This window comes from Heliconius melpomene, chromosome 21 (assembly GCF_056956725.1).
Source record: "Heliconius melpomene rosina isolate 202511_hmr_F chromosome 21, ASM5695672v1, whole genome shotgun sequence".
Lineage (NCBI taxonomy): Eukaryota > Metazoa > Arthropoda > Insecta > Lepidoptera > Nymphalidae > Heliconius > Heliconius melpomene.
In genome coordinates this window covers 582,697-603,612 of record NC_140409.1, presented here as the reverse complement: position 1 = coordinate 603,612, position 20,916 = coordinate 582,697, and the positions used below count along the sequence as shown (strand labels likewise).

Genomic DNA, 20,916 nt, shown 5'->3' with positions numbered 1-20,916 from the left:
TAATTATTTATTTTATTTCTTTGTTTTCTTATTTATTTATTTAGTTATTTTTCGCGTCACTTTGCACCGCATTATGCCCGCACTTTTAATTATATCCTTCCGTAATTCGGTTGCCTGGAAGAGATCACTTGTAGTGATAAGGCCGCCTTTGTGCATTTTGTTTTAAGAAGTTATTGTATTGTATCTTTTTAAGTGTGCAATAAAGATTTTTATCTATCTATCTATCTATCTTTTTTTTGGTGGGTAGGTGCAAAAGTAGTAACAGCTGTTTGTAGAGCTCTCTAAATTTTATTATTTTAAAACTAATTTCTACATATAATTTAATACATTAAAGTTATGAACTAAATTTACTTACCTGCCAGCAGTGATTATCCTATGAAAATATCCAGGAATTTATAAGAATAACATCAAAACTACTGACCTTGTGTGACCTTGGTGAAAATCATTTTTTAATAAAACTTTAAGTGTTTATAATGGAATCTATCAAGCACTCCATGGAAGATTTGACACAACAATTCAATTCCCAAATGGCAGAGTTCCAAAAACAATTGAACTCAACACATAACACAGCAAGTCCAACAGCGAGCATAGCAGTGCAATTCAATTTATTTAGATCTTTTGTGTTGAACGCTCTTGAGGGTCTCCAACATCAAGTTCTACTCCTTACTAAGCAGTACGATAATTTTGAAATGCGTAGCAGAAGAAAAATCTTGTTAGTGCATGGCGTTGCTGAGGATAAACAAGAAGACACTGCTTCGCAGGTGATCCAAGTCCTAGCCAAACATCTGAAAGTTCCAGATCTCTGTATTGATGATGTCAGCAGATGCCAGCGCCTGGGGAAAATCTCATCAGGAAATCCTAGGCCCATTTTGCTTAAGCTTAGAGACCAGTCTATGAGGAATCAAATTTGGTACTCAAAGGCCTCTCTTAAAAGCACTGGTATTACTGTCTCCGAATTTTTAACCAAATCTGGGCACGAAGCATTCATGGCAGCGCGACAACGCTTCGGAATCTCTAAGTGTTGGACCAAGGATGGAATTATAATTGTCATTGGTCCAGAAGGCAAGCGACATAGCGTAGTCTCGTGCTCCGAGCTTGATAAAATCACTCCTAATCCTGATGCCCGAGGTCAAGTCAATCCTGCTCCTGCTACGGTCAAGAATCCAGCTATAGCCAAACAGGTCGCCCGCACAAAGAGAATCGTGAAGAAGTAACTTTTTATGTTTTTTTCACATATATCTTTAGTACTCTCCTCTTTGCTTGTATAATTATTAGCCTTTTTTATATTTTTTTTATATACCTTTATATTCATATATAACTCTCTTCATATAAATTGTTATTGTACCCACAATGTTTTGATAATGCTTATTACTTTGTATTTTGTAAACAAATATCACAATGACAGCTGACACTTGTCGGCTGTATGACCATAGATGGCGTAACAAAGTTCTCACTAAAACCTATTTAGTTATGCACTCACCCAAACCCTCAATATTAGGTTAAGCGAGAGTATTCCGCTGGCTCAGCGAGACCACCGGGGTATTCTCAGTATTGTTATAAGCACCTTTAAAATTTCGCAATACATTATAACTTTAGCAATACAAATATTTTTTAACTTGAATTAATTGTTGTCTTGATCTCCAAATCGATCGGACGTAATAAATAGTTTTAATTTTAATTAGTTTTTTTATTTTTAAAAAAGTAAATCCACTATTAGAAAGTTTAACTGGCGCAGCCGGTAGGATAGTCTATCAAAGGTCTGCGTGTCTTGTAGATTTGGGTGTCCAAATTCGCCCAAAAATCGCGAGTACAGTGCGAATAGACTTAGGCTATCCACGAACCAAAGAAATAAGTTGAACAAGAAGATGGGATCAGCGATCGGTCGGTGAGTAAAACTCTTTGCCTTCCTTTTTTCTTATATTCCCACATTCTATTTGAGATTTACAATAAAAATAAGTGGCGTTATTTTGGGATTGAACGTCTCGCATTATAACGTATCTGGTTTTAATATAAAACTCTATTAAACCTGTAGTTCTAAGAAAAGTACCTCCATAGACTAATTAACGTCTAGAAGTAATATTATTAAAATATTTGAGTAATTAAAGAAAAATATATATAGTAATTAATGATCTAAAAATCGATCGTAATTGTTTTTATGTATTATGAAATAAAATAAAAAAAAAAAAAAAAAAAAAAAAAATTATTATTTTATTGTGTTTTATTTTCCTACTATTTTTATATTTTTAATTTACTGTGTGCTATTTTATATACATAATTGTTATATGTGTTTTTGATATATTTTATATTTTTGTGTGTGTTAAATTAGTTAAAAATAATTGTAATTGATTTGAAACTTCAGAGCTCTCTATTAATTTTTACTCTACAAAATGGAACAATCGCGAGAAATTCCTTTAGCGTCAAATAGCGTAGTACCAATACCCAATGAAATGTTACGACTAATTCCTCTTTTCGGTGGCGACAAAAGAATATTAAATTTATTTTTTAGAAAATGTGAGTACATTATAAATAAATTTCGTGGTCATCAGCAGCAGAATATTTATGTTTTACATGCTATAACTAGTAGATTAATAGATGATGCCGCCGCGTTGTTATCTGAGCGTGAGGATATAGAGACGTGGCCTGAGTTAAAAGAATTATTGGAACAACATTTTGGTGACCCTCGTAGCGAAGAATGTATAAAAATTTCTCTCGAATCATGTAAAATTAAATCAGGGGAAAGTTATTTAGAGTTTTGTAACAGAATACAAAATATTCGGTCCCTGTTAATATCTAAAGTAAATTTATCGGCAGATGAAGAAGTTAAAAATGCGAAAATTGCTATTTATAACCACACAGCCTTAAATGTTTTTCTCTATAATTTACCAGAAAATATGGTGCGTATTGTGAGACTTAAATCACCTAGTACATTAGAACAAGCTCTATCAATAGTTTTAGAGGAGGTTAATTTTCATGAACAATATCAACTTCGTAATCGCATTCTTAATAATTCAACGGCACCGAGGCCAACACCTAACGTCGCAGGGTCGTCATTTACACAAAATAATCTTACCCCTCAGCAAAAATTTAATTTTGGAATCCATACTATTAGACCTCAATTTACACAACAACCGAAATTTGAATATAAACCGCAGCAAACATTACTAAAGCCTCAACCGTTCGGGTATAGGCCTCCCCAAAATCCACAATTCGGATATAGGCCTCCCCAAAATCCACAATTCGGGTATAGGCCTCCCCAAAATCCACAATTCGGGTATAGGCCACCCCAAAATCCGCAATTTGGGTATAAGCATCCCCAAAATCCTACTATGACACCACAACAGTTTGGCCAAAGACCACCTCAGAATAACCGCTTAGAATCAACTGACATATCTATGAGAACGGCACCCCCGCGACCTCAAATAGCGCAACAAGGTTTTAGGTTAAATGAAACTGATTTACAAAATGAAAATTTGGAATACGACTATTACTACGATTATGATCCTTATGACTATATGAATTACGAACCGTATGTTGAGGACGTGCCTTATGCACCTATTGACGAAATAGACAATTATATTGTAACTCCACCAGTCGAGGAAAATTTTCAAACAGAAGCCTCGCAAAAGAAGAAATCATAGAATTAAATTGTGACCCGAATCTTAAATTACCTCATATTTTTATTCCAGAAATTAATGCAAAATTAATGATTGATACTGGCAGCACTCGCTCGTTTATTAGCCCCCGTATTGCTTACCAATATTTTCATAATTTTATTAAATATGAACCTTTTAAAGTTATTAGCACACATGCTTCTAGCCTACACAAAGAAATTATTGAAATTCCCTTATTTCCGACTTTTAATACTACAGATTATCATAAATTTCATTTATATGATGTAGATGAACGCTATGACGGACTTATTGGAAACGATTTACTTAAACAATTGGACGCAATTATTGACCTCAAACATTTATTACTGAGAACTAAGACCACTGACATTCCTATAATTAATAATTTGAATTATCTCGTTCATTTACAACCTCGGTGTGAACAACGAGTAAAGATCCCTACTGATTTACACACGGGAGAAGCAGTAATTGAATTTAAAGAGTTTACACCTGGTATACGAATGCCTTCTGCATTAGTAAATTGTATTAATGGATATGCATCAACAATAATTCAAAACACTTTAGATAGACCTATGACTTTGACTATTAGCAAAGCGTTTAAAACATCGAGTATTAATATTTCAGAATGTAACTTCATAAAAAATAATAACGAAACAATGACTGACACCGACGAAATATTGAAACAAAATTTAAAAAAACTTAGATTAGACCACACTAACGAAACTGAACGTACTAGAATACTAGAATTATGTCACGAATATAGGGATATATTTTATTGTGATGAACTACCCTTAAGTTTTACCAACGAAGTTAAACATAAAATCCGTACTAAGAGTGAAGATCCTATTTTTATAAGACCATATAGGCAAGCTCCTGCGCAAGCAGACGAAATGAATAGACAAGTTGAAAAATTACTCCAAGATAATGTAATAAGAGAATCACATTCCCCGTGGAATGCACCTGTTCATTTAGTTCCCAAAAAGCGTGATGCATCAGGTTTAGTAAAATGGCGTATGGTAGTCGATTATCGACGTCTTAATGAAGTGACTGTTGACGATCGTTACCCACTACCTAATATTACTGACCTACTGGACAAACTTGGCAAAAGCTTATACTTCACTACGCTTGATTTGGCAAGCGGTTACCATCAGATAGAGGTAGACGAGCAAGACATAAAGAAAACGGCTTTTAGCACGCAACATGGCCATTATGAATTCCTTAGAATGCCGTTTGGCTTAAAAACAGCCCCAGCAACATTCCAAAGGGCTATGGATAGTATATTAAGAGGGTTACAGGGAATACATTGTATGGTCTATTTAGATGATGTCATTATATTTTCAGCTAGCCTAGATGAACATATTCAAAAATTAAGAACCATTTTTGACCGACTTAGACAGACGAATTTAAAAATCCAACTAGATAAATCGGAATTTCTACGAAAAGAAGTAATTTACCTTGGACATACAATAACAAAAGACGGTCTTAAACCAAATGACGATAAAATTACTGCCGTATTAAATTACCCAATACCCAAGACGACAACTGAAATAAAATCGTTTTTAGGTCTCATTGGATATTATAGGCGGTTCATTAAAGATTTTGCTCATGTTACAAAACCATTAACGTCTTGCTTAAAAAAACGAAATAAAATTGTCTTAGATAAAAATTATATGGATGCATTCAACAAATGTAAGGAACTTTTAACAAATGCACCCCTCTTGCAGTATCCTGATTTTGATAAAACTTTTATTTTGACTACTGATGCTTCTAATGTCGCGTTAGGAGCAGTTCTATCCCAGGGTCCCATTGGTAGCGATAAACCAATCGCGTATGCTAGTCGTACCTTAAGTGACACGGAATCTCGATATAGTACAATAGAACGCGAATGTCTTGCTATTGTTTGGGCTATAAAACATTTTAGGCCATATCTTTACGGTAAGAAATTCATGATATACACTGATCATAAGCCTTTATCATGGCTGAACTCACAAAAAGATACAAGTAGTAAACTTACTCGTTGGCGCCTTCGACTTCAGGACTACGATTACGAAATAGTTTATAAAAAGGGAAACCAAAATTTAAATGCGGATGCTTTGTCAAGAATTAGAGTAAATGCCACACATTCAGACGATGAAAAAGACTCTATGATAGTAAATTTTGATAAGAAAGAGAAAGGGCTACGGCAACGCAATGACTCTAGTACAATGTCTATATCAGAATGTAGTTCTAGGGAAAAACCTATAACCCTTTCCGATTCCGAAACTTTATCAGTGCCGAGTTCACCTAGGACATGTGACTATCCGGTTAGGTCACCGTCTGAAACATCCAAAACAGACACAGTTCATTCCGCTAATATCATAGAATCGTCAGGTATACCAATATTGCACGAAGCAATAGACACAAAGCCTAATCAAATTCTAGTATATACATGGTTTAAGAATGATATACAAGTTCGCGATCTTTCACGTGAAAAGCAAAAGGTGTTAGAAGTATTTTTACCCACTTATAATAGAGATTTAGTTAAACAATTTTTAAAGGAGTATATTAAACCAAAAACCAAGTATTTCATTTATTTTGAAAATAATGAACATCGGAAACAGTTTACTAGTATTGTCATAGAATTATTTAGGAAGGATACCGTTCTATTATTCGAATGTACAGAGCGAGTAATTTTTATAGAAAATGAAAAAGAACAAAAAGCTATCGTATTAAAACATCACCAAGGTAAAACATGTCACCGCGGTATTAAGGAAACTCTAGCAAGTATACGTAGGAATTATTTTTGGCACAATATGCAAGAAACCATTTCAGCCATTATTAACGCTTGTGAAACATGCTGTAAAATGAAATACGATAGAAAACCTTTTAAACCTGTTTTACAGTTGACTCAAACACAAGACGCCCCGTTTCAAGAATTATTCATTGATCTTTTTCAGATAGAAGGAAATTACTATTTGACTATTATAGATGCATTTAGTAAATTGGGTCAAGCCATTTCAATAGATAATAGATCAACCGCGGAAGTAGTTCGTGCACTTATGAAATATTTTTCATTTTATGGTACCCCTAAAAAGATTAGTTCCGATCCTGGTAGCGAATTTAATAATGAATTAATGAAAGAATTTTTGAGTTTACATAAAATCGAAATCCATATCGGCTCCCCTAACAACTCTAATTCGATGGGATTGATTGAGCGTTTACATTCTACTATTAATGAAATTTATAGATGCGCGAAATACGAAGAGAAATGCACGGATGCAGCATCAGTGATGATGTATTCCATTATTGCCTATAATAGTTCTATCCATTCTGTCACAGGTCTAACCCCTTTCGAAGTAGTATTTGGTCATACGGATTCAAGTAGTTTATTTGAGGTAGATTTAGAGAAACAATACATACAGCAATTGGTTAAAGATCATGCAAAACGTTTAAAAGTATTATATAAACACTTAGCCGAAAAAATGATTGAAATTAAGCAGAAGGTAAAGGAAAGTAGAGGTGGTGAAGATGAAATAGATCTTCCATTAGGAAAAATTATATTTACAAAAGACGTTAATAAACGGAAAAGCAAGGATAAACCGCGATATCATAAGGCCAAAATTATAGGAAAGGATTTAAATAATGTTATACCGATACAAATTGGTCAAAGAAAATCTAAAGTTCCCGTTAAAAATATAAAACGCCCTCCGCAGGTGGTGTTTGCTGATACTGATGATAATGGGATCTGTGCTGGCCCTTCATCTGCAATCTCTTGAAAATAATCCAGGTGTGTATCCTGTAAAAGAAGGTCAGGCGTATCTTCAAACAGATTACTGGACTATAATTAAGGTTTTAAATTTAAATAAAATATATGATGATTTAAACTTTGTTATAAATAAATACAATGAATTTAACAATTTAATTAATAAAAATATTTCTTACTTACGTGATTTCCAAGTTGCAAGATTTCACGTTGAATATATTCGCGACATCACCGTACAGAAATATGAACAGCTAGTTCCACAAAAACGTTTCAAGAGAGGCCTTTTCAATCCATTGGGTTCTCTTATTAAAATTATTACTGGGAATTTAGACTATAATGACGCTGTAAGATATGAAAAAATCATTTCTCAGCTCGCAAATGATCAAACTACAATGAGGAACAAATTTACTTTAATATCTAAAATGCTTGATAGTTTTATAAATACTACTGAAGTTTTGAATCAAAATTCTTTTGTATTAAATGAGCGTTTGAAAATTGTTGAATCTATGATCAAAGAGTTAGTTTCTAAGGATAATCATTTAGTGTATACCACATATATAGTAAGTCTTCTTAATTTGTTCGTAAGTAACTTTCGTACTATATTCATTAAGTTAGGAGAAATAGAGACTGCATTAGCTTTCAGTAAAATATCCATATTACATCAAAGTATTATTAATTCTACTGAACTATTACAACATTTAGTTTTAATATCTCAAACTGAAAATTTAGTATATACGCCGAGTGCGGAAAATTTGGTAAAACTAGAGGAAACAATCAATATTAAATCATATATTAAGCAAAACCAGATTACGTTTATAATGGAGATTCCAATTACGGATAACATTACTTATAATTATTATAAATTATATTCCTTACCTATTTTTCGTAAATCAGAAAATAAAACATTTTCCATTATCCCTAAATATCCCTACCTCTTGGCAAAGGGTACGAAATACTTACCGATCCTAAAACCATGCCGGTCACTTGCTGCTGGAGAACAATTCTTGTGTAACGAAGATCATCAAACTCTTTATCCTGAGATAACTTGTATCGAGCAGCTCTTAAAATTCGAAGATAACTTAACACAATGTGAACAAAGAGAGATTGACATAGAGAATATAAGGGTCCAAAGAATCACATCTACAAGTTGGATACTATTTTCAAAATTTAGAAACACCCTAACTCAAACCTGTAATGGGGATGTCAATAAGTATTCTATTATTGGGACTTATGTTATGACCTTAGACGAACCATGTAATGTTGAGGTAAAGAATATAAAGATTCGTAGTCATGTCAACCTCATAGAGAGTGATCCCGTGGGAACCAAGCAAGATTTAGTTTTGCCACAGCTGCCTATGGCTAGAGCCCCTGTATTATCCAGTACACGCGTACTCAATATGAGAGGAATCAATTTGGATGAAGTAAAATATATGTCAGCGATACTAAAGCAAAGTGTTTTCAGCGATAGTGAAATCATTAATAGTGAGAGACATCCTAGAGTCAGTGAAATTTTAATTTACATCTTTATATTTTTATTTCTTTTATGTATACTCTCATTTTTACTTTATGTTTTTCGTTGTAAAATCTTACATATAAATTGTTCGCGAAATCATCGGAAAGTTATTAAAAATGAACAACCCGATAATTTCGCACTTGGGGAGGGAGGAGTTATGCACTCACCCAAACCCTCAATATTAGGTTAAGCGAGAGTATTCCGCTGGCTCAGCGAGACCACCGGGGTATTCTCAGTATTGTTATAAGCACCTTTAAAATTTCGCAATACATTATAACTTTAGCAATACAAATATTTTTTAACTTGAATTAATTGTTGTCTTGATCTCCAAATCGATCGGACGTAATAAATAGTTTTAATTTTAATTAGTTTTTTTATTTTTAAAAAAGTAAATCCACTATTAGAAAGTTTAACTATTTCGTTACACGTTAATCGTTTATTTATTTATTTTGTTTTTTTTTTTTATATTATTTTGTTTATTATTTATAATGTAAAACACTGCCAGCAGGTGAATGAAGTCTAAACTAACTTATTACAATTGTTATATCTGTTAACATATTACTGTATATATATATATATTTATAGCTGTATCTGAAAAGCTTATTTTGTATATATATATTTTATTTATCTTATTTTACGAATATTATTATTTATATTATTATTAGTATTCTTATTGATTGTATTATTATATTAACTTAAAACTATATCTTACTAGCGGACGCGCGCAGCTTCGCTTGCGTATTTAAGGGTGAATTCTAATAACCCATGAAACATGTGTTCAATGAAATATTTTTAAGAGTCTAAATTTCAAATTTTATAAAAATCGGTGGGGATTTAAAGATTTTTCCATGCAAACTTTCAACCCCCTATTTGCACCCTTAGGGGGTGAATTCTAGAAAACCATGAAACATGTGTTTAATTATATACGTTTAAGAGTCTGAATTTCAAATTTTATAATAATTGGTGACGATTTAAAAAAAACCTATACAAACTTTCAACCCCTTATTTACACCCTTAGGGGGAGAATTCTAGAAAACTATGAAACACGTGTTCAATTAAATACTTTTAAAAATCTAAATTTAAAATTTTATAAAAATCGGTGCCTATTTAAATTTTTTTCCATACAAACTTTGAACCCCTATTTCACCCCTTTAGGGTTAAAATTTTTCAAAATCCCTTCTTAGTGGATGTCCAGATTAAGAAAGTAAATATCTGTCCAAATTCCACGTTTTTACCATCAGCGGTTACGGCTGTGCGCGCGTCTTACCTCAGTCAGTGAGGACAAGTCCTTTTATATATATAGATTTTGTACATACATATATTTATACATTAATTTATTATTATTTTATTTTATTGTCTTTTCTTTTTGTTTGGCGTAGTTATGCATACTAATGACAATGTTAGTAGTGATAGTATAAATAGCGACAAACTTCACCAGTGCGATTCTACAGAATCCGATTGCAGTCTCCATAGCATTTCTGATCCTCTCAGCTCCCTCCTAGAAACCAAATTTAATAATTTCCCAAAAAATTTTAATGTTGTCCACATCAATGCACAAAGTGTTCCAGCCCATTACCCAGACATGCTCGACTCATTCAGCTTAAAAAATGTTCACGCTATCCTTATCTCAGAAACATTCCTTAAGCCGAGTTTGCCATCCACTGCATATGCTCTGCCTGGTTTTCACCTCATACGTAATGACCGGACTGAAAAAGGCGGAGGTGGAGTAGCGATTTATCTGCGTAGTCACATCCCCTTCTCATTACTACATAAGTCACCGTCTGAATACTCAAATTCTTCGGAGCATATCTTGATAGAAGTCCTCTTTGGAACTCTTAAAGTTCTGCTTGGTGTTTTTTATAGTCCCAGCTTACACATCAATTACTTTGACTCACTTGAGGATCTTTTAGATAGATATGTTCCTGGAGCGGACCACTCTATCATTATGGGTGATTTTAACACTTGCTTACTCAAGGATGACTCACGTGCAGGTCGGTTAAAAAATATCATTAACAGTTCCAACTTAAACATTCTTCCCACGAACCCTACCCACTTATTTCCTGGTTGTACCCCATCTCTGTTAGATCTTATGATCGTCTCATCAACTGAACGTCTTGCAACTTTTGGACAAATGTCAGCGGAAGCATTCTCTTATCACGACCTCGTTTATCTATCGTATAAAATACGTCCGCCTAAGCTAAAGCCGACGGTGGTGATGCGCAGATGTTTTAATAATATAAATAGTGAGAAGTTCATGAGCGATCTGAGTCGTATTAATTGGGATTGCATATTTAGTTCTGATAATGTTAACGATAAGGTAAATATTTTTAATTCCCTTTTGATTGAGCTTTTCGATACTCACGCACCGCTAAGGCCAGTAAAAATAAAACATCTCCCTGCCCCTTGGTTAACTCAGGATATCAAGGTGCTCATGGCCAAACGTAATTCTGCGAAGTCTAAATATAAGAAAGACCCTACTGACGCTAATCTGCAAAGGTACAAAACACTGCGGAACGGATGTAACAAGAGTTGCAGAGATGCCCGACGTAATTATATCCAGTCGTCAATTAACAACAGCAATCCTGCAAAAACTTGGAAATTTCTGAACGTGATGGGAATAGGTGGACGGCGTACTAATAACACAGCTACCTTAAATCACTGTACGGATTTAGACTCGCTGAACCGATTCTTTACCACCGTCAATTTGATGGATAACAAAACTAAAATGAAAACCCTTCACTCACTATCATTACGTTCTAGTTCTTCGACTAATTCCTTCCTCTTCTCTCCTATCTCTGCAGCTGAAGTACGTAAGCATGTGCTATCTATTAAGTCTGATGCTACTGGATCCGATAACATAAGCCGACGTATGATCCTACTAACGCTCAACTTTATTCTTCCTACCTTATGTCATATCTTTAATTTCTCTCTTTCCTCTAGTGACTTTCCTGATGCTTGGCGACATGCACTTGTTATACCTGTTCCTAAAATATCCAATCCAACAACTTTCGCAAACTATCGTCCTATTTCTATACTCCCTTTCCTTTCGAAGGTTTTTGAGCGCATTGTACATGAACAAGTGTATCAATTCCTGCACAAAAACAATACCCTAACTCCTTTCCAGTCTGGTTTCCGTCCTGGGCATAGCACAGTCACAGCACTTAATAAAGTCTGTGAAGATATTAGATACGGTATTGACAACCAGCGAGTGACTGTACTCGTTTTGTTAGATTTTTCTAACGCCTTCAACACAGTTGACTACGATTTACTATTATCAATATTAAAATTCATTAATGTCTCCTCCAAAGCTACTGAATGGTTTTCTTCTTACCTTCACAGCCGCAAACAGAGCATTAAACTTGAAGGAAAACTTTCGTCAGTGTGCCATATCAGCGCTGGTGTGCCGCAGGGTAGTGTACTGTCCCCCTTACTTTTTTCCATATTTATTAACACTCTCGCTCCACACATAACGTCATTTCACCACCTATATGCTGATGATTTACAAATTTACACGACCGCCGCCATAAATGATATCTCTAGCGCAGTAACTAAAATTAATTCTGACTTACAAATAATCAGCACCTGGAGTAAATCGTTTGGGCTTTCAATTAATCCAAATAAGTCTCAGGTATGCGTGTTTGGTAACTCTAAGCAATTATCTAAAGCACTTTCTCCTCTCCCTCCAATTATGTTTGACAATGTTTGCTTAGAGGTTAGTGCGAGTGTTAAGAATTTGGGAATCAGGATGGACAGTACATTTTCCTGGTCGCCTCATGTCTCCGAGCTCAGCCGCAAGATTTTTTGTGCCATAGGTAGATTGAGAAGATGGAAGAATCTCTTACCTTTAAAAACTAAAATATCTTTAGCCCATACTCTCCTTCTACCTATACTAGATTATGCCGATTCATGTTATTTAGATGTGTCTCAGCAACTGCTTGGTAAGCTTGAGCGCCTTCAAAACCTTATAATAAGATTTATCTTTGGATTAAGAAAACACGACCATGTGTCACAGTACCGTAGTCAACTTAAGTGGTTGTCAATAAAACATAGGCGCTATTTACATTCCCTCACACTCCTTTATACCGCCCTTTACCATCCTATCACTCCACCGTACCTCAAGGAACGTTTCAAGTTTCTAGGGTCGGACACCCAACACTCCCAACCCCTCCGTTCCCGTAATAACAACTTCCTTGAAATACCTATGTGCCGCACGAAATGCTATGGCGATTCCTTTACTGTGATGACAGTAAAACTTTGGAATGAGCTGCCAGTGGAAGTGAGACGGTCCCAATCGGTTGGGATATTTAAGCGGCGTCTTAAGCAGCACTATCTCAAAGTAAATACCTGAATTGACATTTTTGCTTAATCCTTTTATTTATTTGTATCTTTATTTGTTACGTATATATACGTATATTTGGTGTATCTAAGTATGTATGTATATATTTATGTATTTGTATGTATGCATGTATGTATATAGTTGTTTGTATGTATGTATGTATGTATGTTGTGTATTTATCAGTGTATGTATGTTTATATGATAAATAACGTATTTATATTTAATAGTATCATATTTATTATTACTTTTTGCACCTTTTCGCTGTCTTTTATGTAATAAGTCCTTTCAAATGGTTGCCTGTAAGAAATCGCTTTTAGTGATAAGGCCGCCATTGCACTTTGTATTGTCTTTCTGTAATTATTGTTACTCTACTGATTCTTTGTTTATTTTAGTGCAATAAAGTATTATTATTATTATTATTATTAAGTCCCTTCCGGCTCAGTTCTTATCTCTATTGGTCATTATTTTTAATTCCCTTCTCATGTCGTGCACCTTCCCCGACGAGTGGAAGGAAGCCATTGTCATAGGTATACCGAAACCTAACAAGCCGCGGAATATGCCCTCTAGCTATAGACCTATCAGCCTTCTCAGCTGCTTAGGAAAAATTTATGAGAGAATCATTCTCATTAGACTCTCCGAGGTGGTAGAGGCCAAATCTCTGCTCATTAAAGAGCAATTCGGTTTCAGAAAGAAACATTCCGCCATCCACCAAGTCCATCGCGTGGTAGAGCACATAGCCCAATATAAAGTAAAAATTTCCTACCGCAGACATACTGCCGCCATTTTTCTCGACGTAGCGAAAGCCTTTGACAAGGTCTGGCATAACGGCTTAATTTTCAAGCTGCGGCGCTCTGGCTTGCCAGACTGTCTCGTGCGCATCCTGCAGGATTTTCTGTCAAATAGATACTTCCGCTATAAAGTAGAAGGAACTCTCTCCTCCCTCCGCCTCCTCCGCGCAGGCGTCCCCCAGGGTTCAACCATCTCTCCTATGTTATACGCGCTGTACACAAGAGACATACCTCGTACCAGGGATGTACACTTGGCTATGTACGCCGATGATACCGCCCTATACACCTCTTCGCGTAACACACGCATAATAGCCGATCGACTTCAGAAAGCGGCCCGCGTACTTGGTGTGTGGTTCCGCCAATGGAGAATCGAGGTTAATCCAGAGAAGAGTAAAGCGATACTCTTCCCTCGCGCTCGTTCAGAGCAAATCTCTACCATCTATCTATTAGATAAAGCCATTCCCTGGGAAAAAGAGGTCAAATATCTAGGTGTCACATTAGACTCTAAACTCTCCTTCAAACCCCACGTCACGAAAGCTTGCAACAAAGCTAAATTCATTCTTAATAGATTATACTATCTCATAAACAAGCGTAGTAAAATGTCACTTAGAAATAAGCTGACACTATACAAAACTTGTATAAGACCCGTCCTCTCTTATGCTTGTGTAGCGTTCGCGCACACTAAGCTAGATCCCATGCAAAAGGTACAAAATAAATTCTTACGTATCGCATCAGGTTGTCCCTGGTTCGTGCGTAACGTCGACCTACATAGAGACTTTGAACTGGAATCGATTTACGAGCATTGCAAACGTTTAGCGAAGCGCTACTTTGAGCGCGCAGGCTCGCACGCGAATCCCCTCATCGTTAATGCGTGTGGTTACATCCCTAACGCACTCCCTAGACGTAGACGCCCGCGCAGCGTCCTTTTAGACTCCGATGACGCCATTACCATAGCGAATGCCCCGTATGTAGATAGGAAACACACTACTCACACACGACACAAACACCGTCGTCGACGGAATCGACGACGAAGTCCAGCTTATTCAACGGCTCGATCGCGTCTCGGCGCGGTCGGGCCCAGCGGTTAGGGACCGTTAGCTCCCTTAGAGTAGTCTAATTTGTCCCCAGTCGCGACTTCATGTCGCGGCTGGTTTGCTTAGCATAGGTGAAATCCCAGTCCGCTCGACGGCCGCAAGCCGAGGTTCGAGTCCCGCAGGGGGCGCCCTTACAGTCGTCGACTTCCTCACAGGCAGCCACTTAGTGCTTGCATTTCTTCAGGGACAGAGTACCCTCTTCCCTACCCAACCGGTGTCGCTGTAAAAGCCAATAGGGCTAACAGCATTATCCACATGTTCGAAAAAAAAAAAAAAAGGATTAATAAAGCATTTTGCACTTCACATAGAATTCATTTACTGCATTTTACATAGTCAAGCTCTTGTATCGAAAGATATCGATGGGGAGTTAAGTAAAACTTTACAATAAGTAATAATTGCAATAAATTATATCAAAAGTAATAGGTTAAATAGTCGTCCCTTTACAATACTCTGCAATGAGATGGGTGTTGCATATAAAACTTTATTGCTTCATATAGAAGTTAGATGGCTTTCTCGTGGGAAAATTTTGAGACGAATGTTTGAATTGAGAAATGAAGTTTATATATTTTTATTGAGTAAAAAACATTTTCTGTCGGATCTATTCATAAACAAGAACTGGATTTGTAAGCTTTGTTATTTAATTGATATTTCTGAAAAACTTAATGATTTGAATACAAGTTTACAAGTAGAAAATATAACTTTTTTTGACGCAAGCAGTAAAATAGATGCTTTCACAAAAAAACTAACATTTTGGCAAAAGGAGTTGGAAAAAAAATAACACAAATATGTTTTACTGCTTTTTAGAATATATTTTCGAAAATAAAGAAGATTTTATCCCGATGAAAAATAATATTATTAATCATTTGCAAAAATTAGTGGAAAATTTTTCGAAAAGATTTAACAATTTTCCAGAAAATGAATTAGGATGGATAATTGATCCGTTTTCTTTTGATATTATACACTCTGATACCTCTTTTATTGAAAAAGAAAAATTATTGAAATTTTATCTAATAAAATGTTTTAAATCTACATCTTATCAAGAGTTCTGGACTTCAATAGAAGAAAAATACATTGACCTAAAGCTAAAGGCATTAAATAGATTAATCCAATTTCCTTCTACATACTCATGCGAATCAAGCTTTTCAAAATTAGTATGTATAAAAACTAAATACAGAGCTCGATTTGATCCAGAAGATGATCTGAGACTAGCAGTATCAAAAATAAAACCAAACTTTGAAAAATTATAAGTTTTTTACAATCTCAATTATCACATTAACTCTGAAGGTTTTTTAGTTTTTCATGAAATTTTTAATTTTTTTTTTATTTTTATCTTAAATTGTTATAATGTCTTCGGAATACTTTACAGTACGAAAGAACGTTTAAGAATATATTATTTTTAATCAAAAAGTAAGTATTATTTGGGATGTGACGATGCACAGCTCCAATGATTTCCACTTCCGGTTGCTGTCTTTGACCAATCAGCGATTCGCCGGAAGTCACGTGGTCTCAGGTGGTAGGGCGCCGGAACGTATAAAAGGCGACACTACGCTTCTTACCTCATAGCGTCGTTATTTCCCATCAGAGTAACATTGTTTAAAAGGGAAAGTGCTGTGATAAGTGTAGTGTTGGAGGTGGAATTTCTTCACATCGTGAACCGGATTTCTATATCGGGCCTACTCCTGGGAAGGCCTCCAGCAAAGATGTTCATCCTCATCAGAGAACTTGTTTTTGTGAAATTCAAAGGTAGAAAATGGACAACGGGTGAGTCATTTGATCCTCTTGTTTAACAAGTATCTACATGCATGTAATACTGTTCTATTGCTTGGTATCATATATACCAATACAGTAGTGGATTCTGAGCTTCACCGAACACGGCTGTGTTATAACCTACAATAGGGTGTAGGTATATGTCTCAGATTTTCAACAGTTATGGCCCAATTTTATTCAACTAACGGGCATTGCAAAAAAGCAAGGGGACTCATCGCTTGTTTAACGCTCTATAGTATTAATGTAATTATATATATATTTAATTCTAATTTTTTTTTAAATTAAATTCTAATTCAATCATTAATTGCAGACAATTTTCTTCTTTGGACCTTTGATATTTTTGGTAGTTGATTTGTTAATGTCTAATTCTTTGTTTTTAAATAGATAGGCTCCTCCAGGGATACGTTTTCCAAGTCTTTTTTTCCTTTTGCCCTTTCTCTTTTAGCCTTAAACTTCTTCTAGGTGTATTACAGATTACAGTTTTAGCAAACCTGACTTTTTTTATTGAAACTTGGTTTTTTTTTATTATTTATATTTAATTTTTGAACTATAACTCTACACGGAGTCACTCGTTTATCTATAGGTTCATATACTTGTTCAACAGTACAAGGTACTGTGCTTCCTCTTATACAGGGTCTCAAGGAAACACTCTTCCTACTGAAATCTACAACATCCATGGGGGTTTCTACATTTTCAAATATTTGTCTCTGTTGTATCTCTGGAACACATTCTCTTTTATTGCTTCGAGATTTTCCAGCGGACATCTTGAATACAATAGATGGCACCTCCTGCGTTCGCGCATTTGCTCACAAAAAAATATGAAAATCAAAAATACAAATAAGTAATTAATAGTGTTCATCTCTTCAAATCTCATCAGATACTCATTTATTTTTAAGATTGTATGATTGCCTAAGATTATTTACCAAATGCTTTTATTTTATTATTTTATTTTATTTTTGAATTATTGTTAATTTAGAGTATTTTTTTATTTTTGCTAAGCTAAGTATTTCATTGTATTATTGATTTTATGGACAAATTAGCATTGCATCCATTATAACTTACTCTTATCTTTTTTAAATGAATAAAAATAATATAGTCATAAAAAAAAAATCAATGTCAAATTATACATTGTTCATTGGATTTTTAAATAAGTACTGTTTTAATTACATATATAATATTCATTAATCACGAAACTGCCTAGTTTATTTTGTCAACACTAGCATATTTTCTCTATTTACCCCTCCCCTCGTGACCTATGACCCCTCTTTCCGGGGTAAATAGAAATTACTTTTCCTCATTTACAAAAAATATATATTGTTCTTGATGTTGTAAGTTTACGGTACTCGTTGAAAACTCGTTGGTATGTACAAAGCACGACTAAAATGCGAACCCCGAATCTGACACATCGGCAGTTCGACACACTATTACTAGACAATCGAGGCAATTTCATTCATTCAGGAGTTTTTTCAATCATTCACGTAGTCGCAACACTCATTTTTATTTCATCAAAAACTGACAACACAGGAAACGTCAGTTGACTTCGTCTAATTAAATATACGATTTCAAAGTGGGACTTCGCTAACGTTTGTTTTGGTTGACACACGTGTCAGTGAGGATTGTATTTAATTTAGTGTTGTTCATTGTTTTAAGTGGAAAAGTTTAAGTTTTTAGAGGTTCCATATTAACAAGGTGTTTGGTTTTAGTAAGTGTTTGTGTTGTTATTTGCTAGATTGGTGTTATTATATATATTTGAAATTGTAGGTTAGAATTTAAAATGGATCCAGACCCCCCGCCTGATCCCCCTGATCCTGGTGGTATAGAATCTCAGGTAAGTAGAAAAAGGCAAAGTGTAGATTCTCATCCTGATGTTGATATGGTTAAAAAAACCATAATCGATCCATCCACTGCAACTCCTTCAATCCAAAATATTTACACTCACCCCTCCCTTTCCGAAAATGCTAAGTCATACCTTGAATCCGATAAAGGCCCTTTCATTGTGTATGTGGCGAGGGAAATTCCTGACCCGGCAGCTGGTACATCTATTAGAGCTATCAGGTTTGGCCAGTTTCTACACAAGAATAAAATTAACGACATCATTGATGGTGGTATTAAAAACATTGGTCGCAATAAGATTAGCGTTGAGTTCTCAAATGCTACTGCAGCGAATTTATTTTTGACTAACCCATTATTGAGTCTATGTAAATATGTTGCTGTTATTCCAACCTTTAACATCACTAGAATGGGTATAGTAAGAGATGTTCCCGTTGACTTCTCATTAGATGAACTTGTCGAGTCCTTGGTATTTCCCTCTGGGTGTGGTCAGGTATTGAAAGCCAGGAGATTAAATAGGAAGAATGTAAGTGAGGGGGTAACTACATGGATTCCGACACAGTCGGTTGTAGTTACGTTCCGTGGACAGATGTTGCCTGATAGGGTCTTTTCCTATCACTCTTCCCTCCCTGTAGAACCCTACAAGTTTCCTACCATTCAATGTTTAAATTGTTGTCGGTTTGGCCATGTTAAAGCACAGTGTAGGTCTAAGCCTAGATGTTACAGGTGTTCCCAGTCGCATACTGGTGATACATGTGACATAACCAAGGAGGAGTCTAACTGTATGTATTGTGGTAGCAAGCATTTTGCCAATGACAAAGATTGCCCCGAGTTTTTAAGACAACAGTCAATCAAACTTTTAATGTCACAGGAGTGCATATCCTACATGGAGGCGTCATCACGTTTCCCTTCTTCCCAACGCTCTTATGCTGATATGGCAAAAGAAGTGTTCTCCCATCCTATCCCCTCATACCAACCAATTCCCAAGAATAAATCCCTGTTACCACATTCCAGTGTTCCAGTCGGTCCTAACAAATCTTATCGTAAGACTGTGTTCCAATTTCCCCGTCCCCGTGCTCCTTTAGCAAAGGGATATGATAGGCCAGCTCACCAGGCAATAACTGGTAATTGTCCCTCTTCCCTCCCTAATGGTTGTGCTCTTAATCAGAGTGTTGATAATTCAGCAATGACAAGAAAGGACCTGTTAGTCGTTCTAACAGAGACCCTTGTGAGCATAATCTCTTCCTCTGATGAATTTCCTTTACCGTCCCACGTTGCCCAGAACCTTACTAAAATCTATAATAAAATCATTAATAATGGATCCATTGAAATTCCTCCAGTGGAATAGTAATAGTATTCGGCCTAAAAAGCATGAATTACTGAATATTATTTCACTGTATCAGCCTGTCATTGTTGCCCTCTCGGAGACATGGTTGTTGCCTGATTCCCATTTTAGGGTGCCAGGTTTCTCTTGTTTGCGGGAGGACAGGAGTGACGGGTATGGAGGTAGTGCTATTCTTATCCGGCACTCCTCTTCCTATTCCCGTATTCCTCTTCCACCTCACAATCAGCAGATTAATGCTGTTGCTGTGAGGGTTTTTAATATCTCCTTTCTTTCCGCTTATATCCCTCATCCTTCCTCTTCCCTTTTCCTTGAGCTGAAGTCTATTATCTCTGCGCTTCCTAGCCCTGTGCTGGTCCTGGGTGATTTTAACACTCACCACACTATGTGGGGGTGTTATTACTGTGATAGATTTTCTCCTTCGTTGGTAGACATAATTGACGATGTGGATCTCTGCATTCTCAATGATGGCTCACCGACTCGTAGGGTTAATCCTAATCAGAATCCTAGGACTGCTATTGACCTCTCCTTATCCTCTCCTTCCCTGGCTTCCCAACTATCATGGTCTGTACTTCCTTCCACCCATGGTAGTGATCACTTCCCAATTCTGTTATCCCTCAATAATTCACACTCTCCTACTGTTAATCCCTATTCGACCCTTAAATATAATTTAAAAAAAGCTAACTGGTCTGAGTATGCTGACTCTGTGGATTATATGTTGGGCAATCTTCCTGAGTCTGATAATTATGAGAATATCGTTCTTTGCTATGATAGGTTTATTTCTGTCATTTTATCTGCGGCTGACTCACATATTCCTAAAAAGCGCTTCATTCAGAATTGGATGCAGTCCAATCCCTGGTGGGATCAGGAATGCT

At 35.7% G+C, this 20,916-nt stretch overlaps 2 protein-coding genes across 2 annotated transcripts; both read left to right on the top strand.

Moving 5' to 3' along the window:
* The first annotated feature begins 1,461 nt into the window (after positions 1-1,461).
* Positions 1,462-4,515, top strand: LOC146526739 (uncharacterized). The gene has a single exon (XM_085205673.1). It carries the CDS (start codon positions 2,388-2,390, stop codon positions 3,636-3,638), a length of 1,251 nt encoding a protein of 416 aa, XP_085061799.1. The 5' UTR covers positions 1,462-2,387; the 3' UTR covers positions 3,639-4,515.
* A 14,225-nt stretch (positions 4,516-18,740) lies between these two features.
* LOC146526738 (uncharacterized) lies at positions 18,741-20,162 on the top strand. The gene has a single exon (XM_085206252.1). The coding sequence runs from the start codon at positions 18,743-18,745 to the stop codon at positions 20,045-20,047; it is 1,305 nt and encodes a 434-aa protein (XP_085062378.1). The 5' UTR covers positions 18,741-18,742; the 3' UTR covers positions 20,048-20,162.
* The last annotated feature ends 754 nt before the right edge of the window (positions 20,163-20,916 follow it).